The sequence below is a fragment of the Antrostomus carolinensis genome, unplaced genomic scaffold (genome assembly GCF_000700745.2).
Source record: "Antrostomus carolinensis isolate BGI_N321 unplaced genomic scaffold, ASM70074v2 scaffold47778, whole genome shotgun sequence".
Classification (NCBI taxonomy): domain Eukaryota; kingdom Metazoa; phylum Chordata; class Aves; order Caprimulgiformes; family Caprimulgidae; genus Antrostomus; species Antrostomus carolinensis.
In genome coordinates this window covers 4,143-15,604 of record NW_010335959.1, presented here as the reverse complement: position 1 = coordinate 15,604, position 11,462 = coordinate 4,143, and the positions used below count along the sequence as shown (strand labels likewise).

The following is an 11,462-nucleotide window of genomic DNA, read 5'->3' as shown; positions in this document are numbered from 1 at the left end:
TTGATGCCCATTAACCCTTTGCTTTGGTTGGGCTCCCCAGACTGCCCTGGCACGTGGAGTGGTCAGCAAGGGCTGGTCTTGTCCTGCTGCATCTCCATGGTGGCAGGATCCAGCTCAGACTGAGCACATCATCTCCAAGCTGGGGGGGGAAGTCCAGCTCTCCCTGATGGCATGATGTCCTGGATGCAGTCCTGTGCAACTTACTCTTGGTGAAACTGCTTTGGCAGGGGGGTTGGACTAGATGATCTCCAAGAGGTGCCTTCCAACCCCCACCATTCTGGGATTCTATGATTCTGTGACACGAAGCCGAAAGAGAAAGCGGTTCAGAAGTGACATCATGGTTTGACCGAGGAGCGTGCTTTATCACAGGACAGAGAGATTTACTGGAGCTGATCTCACCCAGCGTGATTTTTGTGCATTACAATGTTGGCTGAGATTTTGGCCATTTGGCACCAACAGTTGGTCTGGCTGCAGCTCCCAGCAGCTTTTCGCGTGAATTCTCACACTCTGTGGCAAAAATCGATCGTGTTTCTATTCTGCTCATAGCAACCATCTCACACTTCATTTTCTTTTAACCCATTCCCCTCCCACAGCCCTGTCAGCCATGGGCTCCCTCCTGCAGCAATGCCCTTTCCCACTAACCAGCTGTCTCACAGGTTTGGTTAATAGATTAAAATGCAACAAGAAGAAGTTGTCCACCGTTGCTGTGTCATTCTGTAGCACCATGATTTCCAAACAGCAGTGCAGGTCCATGGCGTTTCATGGAGGAGACCTCATGGGTCACTGTCTCCAGTTCCTCCCCATCCTTTCTTCCAGCTTCTTCTCCATCCTGTTGAGGAACGTTTTGAGGACAATATCTCCTTTCACTTGTATTTATTAGTCAATAGATCATTGCCATTGAGTTTAGGGAATTGTACCTTCAATGTTTGCAACGTGACCCTCTGCCTATGTGAGCTTGGGATGTGCCCTGGAGGGTTGGTTGCTGGCACCAGTGTCATATGCTTGGGTTTCTCACCAGCTCTTGTCTTTGTGTTGGCCAGATGGGGAAGGGGTCCTTCAAATATGCCTGGGTGCTGGACAAGCTGAAGGCTGAGCGTGAACGTGGCATCACCATTGACATCTCGCTGTGGAAGTTTGAGACCACCAAGTACTACATCACCATCATTGATGCACCGGGCCACAGGGACTTCATCAAGAACATGATCACCGGGACCTCCCAGGTGAGAAATGGTGGCCGAGGTGTAGGAGGCTGCTAGAGATGGGAGGCTGAGGTTTGCTGATGAGCCCAGGGTCATGTAGGTGCTATTGGAGTTCTTTTGGAGTTGAGTAGCTGAGACAGTGGGCATCAAGTGGTGTTGAACAGGGTCCATGCAAGAGGCTGGGTGGCACCAGAGGACCCAGCTTGCCATGGTCCTGTATCTCCCTAGGGCCTCCTTGGACACAGAGAGGTGGTTTTTCCGCCCCCATCTCCCCTACTTGGAGGATGTGGGGATGGATATGGCCTCTCTGGGAGGTGGGATGTTATGACCTACAGACCTTTGTGTGAGGGTGTCTCCCACATTATTTTAGACTCAGCCAACTGAGGCATACAAGAAACTTCCAACCATCCCTTAGGTTTTATTGACTAAAGGAGACTCCATGGGTCTTTTCTCCTCCCTTTTTCTCAAAACAGCAGACTTGGTCCCCTAAACCACATCACATTTCCAGACTCCATGGTCTACCCTTCCAGGGTAGGGTGGTTTCTCCTCGCTGCACTGCAGGACATTCCTGCATCTCACTGTGGCTGATGGGTGCTGGATGAGCCTCGCTGCATGCCCAGTGAGATTCCCATTGCGATGCCAGTTGGGTTGGGCATGACTTTCTGTCAAGCCCAGGCAGCTCCTGCTGTGGCTCTGGGTACAGAAGTAAACCAGGGAACACTTTGCATGGCTGTGGTCTCATCCATCACCCAGGGAGATTATTTGCAAGACTTCAGTAGGGTGGGCATCCCTGGATGATCAAGTTGAGGTCCTGGTTAGTCATGCAACATGAACCCTGGTTTCCAACCCATGCTGCAGAACCACGTTGGCAAGTCTGAAATAACACAGTTAGGTCAGTTTTGAGGTAGATCAGCAGGGTTATAGGTAGCAGCTGGCTGGGAGTCTGTCCAAGCCATGAGCAGTGTTCATCTGGGACTTACTCAAAGCTCTCGGGAGTGTCACCAGGAGCAGTGCTCTTTGGGGGCAGAAACAACTCAATGGTTCCCTCCTCCCAGGCTGATTGTGCTGTCCTGATCGTTGCGGCCGGAGTTGGTGAATTTGAAGCTGGTATCTCCAAGAATGGGCAGACTCGTGAGCACGCCCTGCTGGCTTACACCCTAGGGGTGAAGCAGCTCATCGTGGGCATCAACAAGATGGATTCCACAGAGCCCCCATACAGTGAGAAACGCTACGATGAGATCGTCAAGGAGGTCAGCGCCTACATCAAGAAGATTGGCTACAACCCAGCCACAGTTCCCTTCGTGCCCATCTCGGGCTGGCATGGAGACAACATGCTGGAGCCTTCTCCCAATGTAAGTGTGCATTGTGTTAGGCTTTCCCCCCCATCCCAACTATCCTGATCCAGGCTGAAGCTGACCTCCGTGCTCTGAAAACCTCAGGCACATTTCATGGAGCTGTTGTGCACAATGGCCAGTGTTGCCAGCAGAGATGTGTTTGTCACGTAGCTCTGATGATTGTGCCGAGTCAGGATGAATGGATGTACTGTTCATGGGCACGCTGGTCGCTGTACCATGGCCAGACACCCTAGTGGCTACACACAAGCATCTTCAGGAGATGATCTGTGTGGCTTTGCTTCTGGGATGTGATTTGAAGGTTTCTCATCATCAGACCCACGGTGACATTAGAGCCGTCGGCAGCAATTGTCACTCTCAGCAGTTAGCAGGAACATCATGTGTGTGTTTTAGGGCATTGTTTTCCAAGGCAAATAACATGATCTGGTCACAGGCTTGGAATGGTTCCCACCACGCAGCTGAGCTCCTGAGTGTTGGGTATTGGGTGCCCTTCCCCATCGGTGCTGTATGCTGCTGTGGCAGCCGCACCTCTGGTCCCAGTGATGGGGTCTCACTTAAGGTGACTTTTTCTTGAGGAGGCACCAGGTTTCCCATGCCAAAACCTGTGGTTTCTTTGAGTATCCATTTGGGGTGAGTCCTTCTCCAGCTGATTTTTACAAAGTCTGTCTTTATATTGGTGATGGGGATGGTGGGGACACAAAGGCAGGGTGCTCTTGGTGGCCTCTTACCATTATTTCATGTGACAGCAGAGGAGAAAGAAGAACTTGCAGGAGGATGGGGTCTTCTTGGCAGACAAGCTGCTAATAACAGTTGTTACTCTGATACTGTTTTTTTGGAGAAAAAACTACCCCAGCTTTGGTCTTCTAAAGAAATGATGAGCTGGAGAGTTCTCGCCAGAGGAAGGTCATCCCTGCTTGCCTGCTGGCTTCTGGGTGACCTTGAGCAAGTTGCTCAGACCAGAAACCCCCACCAATCTTTTGTGAAACCAATGGGAAATTTGATACTTAAGGGGGCTTTAGGACATCACCTGTGGATTATGGTCAGGGCTCTATGATGAGGGAGGCAAGGTCTGAGTAGAGCAGCAATTGAGGGAGGTCAGTGATCGCCAGCCTGAGCTAGAGGAGCGCTGCAGTGGAAGCTCACGCCGTCACAAAACGCAGCTCCCAGCCTTGCACGGGAAAGGCAGCTCGCTTGGGGCTGGCTTGGAAGGAAGGAATTTTTGGGGTGCTTGGGAGATTCCTGTTCCCTGTGGAGCAGAGCTGGGATAAAGGTCAGCCACGGCCATGCCAAAGCCAGCCACATAGTTCCTGGGTGTCTCAAACCAGGCAGGTTCCAAATGTCAGCAGCTGCTGGGACGGGAAGATGATCCTGAACAATTTTTCCTATTAATAGGCTGTAGAGGGGACACACAGAGCAGGATGGAGCTCACTGGCCTCCTTCCTCTGGTTGGGGCTCAGAGCATGTTCTCAAGATGATGTGCTGCCCGAGGGAAGGCAGGGGCTGAAATAACCCACCCTTCTTCCCTAAGGAGGCAGCTGGCTCCAGGGTAGGATCCCAGGGATCCTGAGCTGGGGAATTGGAAAGAAAGCCTGGCCAGAGGTCTGGATCAACATGAGTCCTGCTGGAGAGGGTGCAGGGTTCCCCCCATGCTGTTGTCCCCAGGAGGTCCCCATCCTGCCTTTGCCAGGACACCAGCCTGGGACAGATTCCTCTTTCCCATATTGCACCTAATCTAGGAAAGCTCGAGCTGGAAGCCAGTGTAGATATCTCTCCTCCCATTCCTCACCTGATAAAGCTCTGATTTTTTCACTCACAGTTTCTGGTGGGGTTTCACTAAGGCATGAGGCAGTCAAGAGACATGTCTGTCTGTCAGGGAGTTATCAGAAAGTGGGGATTAGACTTGTGATGTCCCTGTAGTTCCTGTCACCTCTGGACGAGGGGAGGTGCAGTGGTACATCAGGCTGGAGCCAGCTCTGCCTGGGACGCTCCATCCCCATCCCTGTTGTACAGCAGCCCAAGGCCAACTGCAAAAACCCGTGACTGGGCCGTGCTTGCATCAAAGTTCGTCATTTCAGAGTTCTTTGATAAATGGGGTTTTACGTGAAGCCAACTTTCTGTCGCTGCAGCTGACAGAACTGACACTCGATGTGGTTTGGGAGACTTTCACCCCATGGACTGCTGTGACCCAAACACCCTCTATCTGCAGTGGAAGGGAGTGTGGTGGCCCCAGGGCTGCAGCCTCAGTGATGGGGTGGGTGGGTGGGTGCTTTGGGGTGCTCACAGGCTGGGTGAGATCAGAGAAAGGTGGTGACTGCTCTGTCAAATGCACTTAGAGTTGGAGCTCGGCTGGTATTTATGGGCTTGAAGTTTCATCTCTCTGGCTGTGGGCTTTGGTCAGATCCTGCTTTTCCCATAGGAGTGGTGGGAAAGGAATTGCTTTTTGGGAAGCAGATTTGGGGAATACATAAGAAAAGTTTCACTTGGAGGCAGCACAAACCAGGTTTTGCAGCTGCTTCTCACCCTGGAGCCATGCCAAGGGTTGGCAGAGTGGATTTGTTCCTGGAAGATGTCAAAGTGCATCTTTATCTGGTTCTTGGGATGTCAGAAGTTTTTTCTGGATAAAGCATCAAAAGAAAGAAGGCTGGTTCTGACAACCAGGAGTCACAGGGCTGAGGGTGCCGGTTCTCCATGTCCCCAAGCCGTGCAGGGGCAGAGGGACAGGAGCTGTGGGCACACGGGTGGCTGTCACCCTCGAGAGCAGAGCCCATGGGCAAGTGGCTGCTGGGACAGCTGCTCTCATGGGCGCCTGCCCGGCGTGTCGGCCATGTGACAGCAGGCTGGGGGAAGGTCTGAGTCATCCTGCGCATCACATGCAGCTCCGTCACCACCTGGATGGATTTATCATTTCGCTGAGCTGTTAGCCTGGCGCTGGGGCCGGCTGTGTGGCAATAGCTGTGGTGGCCTGGGAAGGATCCCTCTGCAAAAGTGTCACAGGATCACAAAATCACAGAATTGAGCCCTGGGACAGGCTGCCCAGGGAGGTTGTGGGGTCTTCTTCTCTGGAGGTGTTCACAAACCACCTGGATGCAGTCCTGTGTAACCTGCTTGAGATAAACCTGCTTTGGCAGGGGGCTTGGACTAGATGATCTCCAGAGATCCCTTCCAACCCTCACCATTCTGTGATGCTGTGAATTGCCTCGACTGGAAAAGATCTTTAAGCTCATCAAGTCCCATCGTGAACCCAACACTGACAAGTCCCTGATTAACCCATGTCCCTCAGCACTATGTCTACATGACTCTTCAATCCCTCTAGGGATGGCCACTCCACCACTACCCTGGGCAACCCCTTCCAACACCTGTCACCAGGTTCCTCCTGCCACTGTCACCAAGGAGGACAATCAGTGTCAGACGTGACCCTCCGAAGGAGGCTGACCTGCACACTTTCGATACAGCCTGAATTCCCTGGCTGGACACAGCTCTTCCCCTCACTCCTTCCCAAAAGCCATGCAGATTGCAGGATGGGAACCCAACCTTGGTACAGCTGTGTTCTCCAGGGATGGCTGTGGATCCGAGGGCACTTTGAGGGTCCCATGTCACCCCTAACCCCACACCCAATGCTCTGTGCCACTGATGTCAGTGCCTAAGGGAAAAGCCATGTCCATCAAATGTCTGATGGAGCTGGGGCACACGGGCAGCGTTTTACATCTGGGTGGGAAAGTACTGTCTGAACCTCTCTGTGCAGGGGAAGAGGGAATGACCTTGCAGACTCTGATCTCTGTTTGTTGTTTCAAACCCAGGACTGAATTTTTATTGCCACCAAGGCCCAGGCATTGCTCCAGCTCCTAGATGTGCAGGTTCACCCCAAGAAAGCACTGTCATTGCCTGCCTGGACTGACTCTATGAAGGTTGTCCTGGTGGGACACCTTTCTGGGATCACCTCTAGATGCTGAGGATGGGCATGTTGTTGCTGTTCTTTTTCCAGATGCCTTGGTTCAAAGGCTGGAAAGTGGAGCGTAAGGAAGGCAACGCCAGCGGGGTGTCCCTCTTGGAGGCCCTGGACACCATCCTGCCCCCGACCCGCCCCACAGATAAACCTCTGCGCTTGCCCCTCCAGGATGTCTACAAGATTGGAGGTGAGCGAAAGCCTTCCCACTGTCCCTCATGCCTCTGCTTTAACTGGAGTCTTCATTCCATGGGAATTTGGGAATGACTTTTCCAGGTATTGGGAAACTGGAGGGATTGGACTCAAACTTGAGATAATGTTGGGGAGAAGGGTGTCAGCTCCAGGGCAAAGACCCCGTTTGAGACTGGGCTATCTGGGGTTGGAGGGTGACATGCCCAAAGGTGTCCAGGGACCAGAGAGGAGCAGCTCTCCCCAGGGAATACACGATGCCAAAACGGCTGCAGATTTGGGTGTCCCAGAGGTCACAGCTGGCAGGGCAAGGTGGGGACAACAAAAACGTGCTGAGACCTGGATGAAAGACATGGCCAGTGGGGACGGTCACCAGTGAGGCTGGTATGTGGCAGCTTGGCCGTGATCTGCCCATGCTTCCCAAATGCTGGTGTCCATCACCGGCACCTCCATCTGCTGAGCTGGACCGTGGTGCCAGCCATGTAGGGAGCACATCAGTCGTCTCCTTTCCCTCTGGAGTGGTGACGGGGACACTTTTCTGAGCTATAAATACCCCATCAGCTCTCTGACCTGCTGGCACCAGCAGACAGCCCTGCTGACTCCCTGGCTGCCGGATCAGGCCGGCAGATCCATTCCCAACCCTTTTCCCACATTTTTCCAAGGACATGTGAGCTGCAGAAACCAGGCAGGGACTGAACGTGGGCTTTAGCAGGCTCTTCAATGCAGCCTTTTGTTTGCCATGAAGATGGAAGGTGGTGAGTGGGTCTGGGTCCTCCTCTAGCTCAGCTGGGAGAAAGAGATTTGCTTTTACCATTAGAAAGGTCCTTAGAGAGCAGAGACACTGTGGGACCAGGGCAGCTGGAGGCAGCAGGGTGGATGTGGAGGAGTGGATGGGTCCAGCCAACCTCCCCAACCTCTTGTCAAGGTTGTTTCTCTTAATGATTCTTCACCTGACTCCAAAAGTGAGTTTTCCCAAAGTCTTCTGATGACACAAGGTGTAAAGGTCCCCTTCATTTAATTAGCCACCCTTGTCCCCTGGCACAGCGAGGCTTCTTCCCAGGCTAATGATGTGGCCACCAGGGATATGGAGCGTGTTGTTGCAAGCATGCTGCAACATGTCCAGTCCTCCACACAGAAGAACTGCTGCAAAGGAAGAGCTTCCAGGGCACATGGGTTGCTCAGGGCCTTCTGACTCTGGGGTTACTCCTTTTCTACAAAACACTGGGTAGAAAGGACAGATTGTGGTGCTTTTGAAGACCCTAATATTGATCTTGCAGCTAAAATCTATTTTTTATTTGTTTGTTTTGCAAGAAGTAAACACGGTCTTTGGTGAAAACCACTGGAGATACCTTTGGGTGCAGCCAGGCTCTGGCCCAGGGATATGCCAAGCAGGTGACATTTTGTTCTGCTCTGTCCTTGTCTCTGCAGGGATCGGCACAGTCCCCGTGGGCCGAGTGGAGACTGGCATCCTGCGACCTGGCATGGTGGTCACCTTTGCACCTGTGAACATCACCACTGAGGTAAAGTCCGTGGAGATGCACCACGAGGCCCTGAGTGAGGCTTTGCCTGGAGACAACGTTGGCTTCAACGTGAAGAACGTCTCCGTCAAGGACATCCGCCGTGGGAACGTCTGTGGGGACAGCAAGTCGGACCCGCCGCAGGAGGCAGCGCAGTTCACATCTCAGGTCAGCAGAGCTGGTGGTGCCACCACAGGTGGTTTGTCATCATCCACCAGTTCCCAGCCTTGCCCTGACACCACTCTGTCCCCCAGGTGATCATCCTGAACCACCCCGGCCAGATCAGCGCTGGCTACTCGCCCGTCATCGACTGCCACACCGCACACATCGCCTGCAAGTTCGCTGAGCTGAAGGAGAAGATTGATCGGCGCTCCGGCAAGAAGCTAGAGGACAACCCCAAGTCCCTGAAATCGGGTGATGCAGCCATCGTGGAGATGATCCCTGGAAAGCCGATGTGTGTGGAGAGCTTCTCCCAGTACCCACCCCTTGGTAAGGGAACGGCTCTTTTGAGGTCTCCTGAGCAGGAGCATGAAGTCTCTACAATTGTAGAGCTCACACCAGATGCTTTGAGCCTCTTCCAGTATCCCCCACCAGTTAGACTGGGGAGGGAGCTGAGCATGTTTTGCTGCTCCCTCGTGTTCTGGGGGTGCAAAATCTGATGCATGAACTTTGTGAGGGCTGATGGGGTGGAACAGGCTTTCTGCTGAGCTGGGTTTCCAAAGGCAAGGCTGGGTTTTCCCTCTGGGAGCAACAGGGTCTTTCCTTCAAAGCTCCTCAACTCTGATAGTTCCTGAATGTAGGAATATTTTTCGTCTTCCCCATCTCTGCCCTAAAACACAACTGGTCAGGAGAAGAAAGAGAGAAGTTTGCTCAGCAGAGGACACCTTTTAGTGCAGGGAAGTGCTGTGCTTTCCTTGGATGATGTTGCACATCTGGAAGCTTTAGCAATGCCGGGAGCTGGCAGAGAGCAGATGTGATTTAATAAACAGCCATTTAAAGAGAGGAGCATCAGGCTAGCTTGGCAGTCAGGGCAAGCGTTGGTGGCTCAGGGCTCATTCCTGCAGGAACCTGCTCTGAAGACAGGGCTAATGCATGGCACCATGACAGGTGGGTGTAGATCCCACTATCACCCACCTAGAAGAGTTCAGCCTTAGGATCATAGATTCATTGTATGTTGTGAGTTGAAAGGGACCCACGAGGATCATGGAGTCCAACTCCTGTCCCTGCACAGGACAATCCCAACATTCACACCATGTCCCTGAGGGCCTTGGCCAAATGCTGCTGGAATCTTGTCAGGCTTGGTGCCATGAGCACCTCCCTGGGGAGCCTGTTCCAGTGCTCCACCACCCTCTGCCTCAAGAACCTTTTCCTCACGGCCAACCTCACCCTCCCCTGCCACATCTTCCTGCCATGTCCTCTGCTCCTGGCATTCGTTGGTGGCCAGAGAGAAGAGATCAGCGCCTGCCCCTCCTTTTCCCCTTGGGAGGAAGTTCTAGACCATGATGAGATCGCCTCTCAGCCTCCTCTTCTCCAGGCTGAACAAACCAAGTGACTTCATCCTCTCCTCATACCCTTCCCCTCTAAACCTCTAAGCCTTAGGGAGGGTGAGGCACCTACATTTCACTCATATCCCTTCTCTCTCCACCCCACAGGCCGCTTTGCTGTCCGTGACATGCGGCAGACCGTGGCCGTGGGTGTCATCAAGAACGTGGAGAAGAAAAGCGGTGGGGCTGGTAAAGTCACCAAGTCTGCCCAGAAGGCCCAGAAAGCTGGCAAATGAATCGTGGGCTCCCAGTGCATCGCGCAGAAACCATCCCTGACACCAGGACGCTGCCACCGTCTTCCCCGGGCGCATGTGTGCACATCAGCTTGTAAGAGTTTATATGTCAACGACTGGATGCTCACCATTAAGGTCCAGTGGAAATTCTTTAAAAGGAAAAGCATGTTCCAGCGTTTGTGAGGCTTCATGTTAATTTTACCAATAAAACTGGTACAACATCCACAGTGGGAAAAAAAACCCCCAAACAAACAAAAAAAACCAACAAAAACCCTCCCCAAAACAAACCAACCAACCCAAAAGGTGTGGAGCTCTGTGTGTGTGTCCTTCATTGAGAGGGGCTGGGTTTGATGGGTTTCCTGTAGTCCCACTTAGAGCAGATGGTGGGGATGGGCACAGTCAGGGTTGGGAAGGAAATTTGGAGGAAGGAGGAGAGATTGGCACCCATATTCAGGGTGTCACCCAGCACCCAACCCTTCCCCAGCTCTCACCTCTCCACCAATGCTGGTGTCTGGTCTGATTCTCCCAACCTAAAGCAGGAGCTGCTCTTACAGCAGCCTGGGGTTTGATATTGTCCTTCACCTGCTCAACCTTCTCATATCAATTATCAAGTCCTTGATTTTATTCTTTTTCCGTGCAGATTAAGCTTAAGTCAATCCCCTAAAGTTGTGCAATTCAAGGAGAGAAAATACCACACTCTGTCCCTCCTTGAGGGCTGGCACCGTTGCTTTTATTCTTTCTAACACCCCATCGTTCTGGGAGAAGGGGCCAAGGCTGTCTTCTCTCTACACACTTTTTATGCCTCACACATGGCAGATCCCCTAGCCCCTTCCAAACAACACGTGAGGAACGTTTCTCATTGATTGAAGCCACGTGCTGGAGCCCAGACGTGACTCAGGATGCCCAAGAAACCCCAAAATTCATGGTCTTCACCCAGGATGGTGTCTTGGTTCCCATTGCGAACCTACAGCCTGGTGCAAGGTCTGTGTGTCTCCCCACTCCACCCAGTGTCACTTGTCCCAGTCCAAAGGGTGTTTAGGACTGACCAAAATGCAATGGCTGGGTGTTGTGAGGGGGGAAAGGGTGGGAGCACCCAGAGTGGGGAGGAGTGGGAGGTGGTATGGCAGGGCAGGGAGGTGGGAGGAGGAGATGTGAAGGTGCATTTCCAAGGGATGTTTCCTCCCTGAAGGTGGGGTTAGCAGCGTGCTGGGGCATCCTGAGGTTGTCTGTGCTCATGACTTGGCTTTTAGGAGAAGCCACAGGGCTGGGAGCAGATGCCATGCACAGACTCTGTGAAGGACAGCATCATGTGAGCTCCTTCCCAGGAGAGCTCCAGAGGCACAAGCATTATTACTGTTTATGTTGTAGGAGCCTTTAATGATCCTAATTAACTCTGCAGTGCTAAGTGCCCCCAGGCAGAGCCTCAAGGAGCTGACACCCAGCTCGATTACAGAAAGCACTGCATGAAACCACCACCACCACCAT

General features: G+C 52.7%; 1 protein-coding gene across 1 annotated transcript; it reads left to right on the top strand.

Annotated features, from left to right (window-relative positions):
* The first annotated feature begins 1,037 nt into the window (after positions 1-1,037).
* LOC104530188 (elongation factor 1-alpha 2) lies at positions 1,038-10,204 on the top strand. Its single transcript, XM_010174697.2, has 6 exons — positions 1,038-1,220; positions 2,255-2,551; positions 6,534-6,684; positions 8,112-8,368; positions 8,455-8,689; positions 9,853-10,204. Exons 1-6 carry the CDS (start codon positions 1,041-1,043, stop codon positions 9,978-9,980), a joined length of 1,248 nt encoding a protein of 415 aa, XP_010172999.1. The 5' UTR covers positions 1,038-1,040; the 3' UTR covers positions 9,981-10,204.
* The last annotated feature ends 1,258 nt before the right edge of the window (positions 10,205-11,462 follow it).

Coding starts and splice junctions, on each gene's coding strand:
- LOC104530188 (XM_010174697.2), top strand. CDS start 1,041: ATGGGGAAGGGGTCCTTCAAATATGCCTGGGTGCTGGACAAGCTGAAG. Junction 1,221..2,254: donor TGATCACCGGGACCTCCCAG/GTGAGAAATGGT, acceptor CCCTCCTCCCAG/GCTGATTGTGCTGTCCTGAT. Junction 6,685..8,111: donor GGATGTCTACAAGATTGGAG/GTGAGCGAAAGC, acceptor TTGTCTCTGCAG/GGATCGGCACAGTCCCCGTG.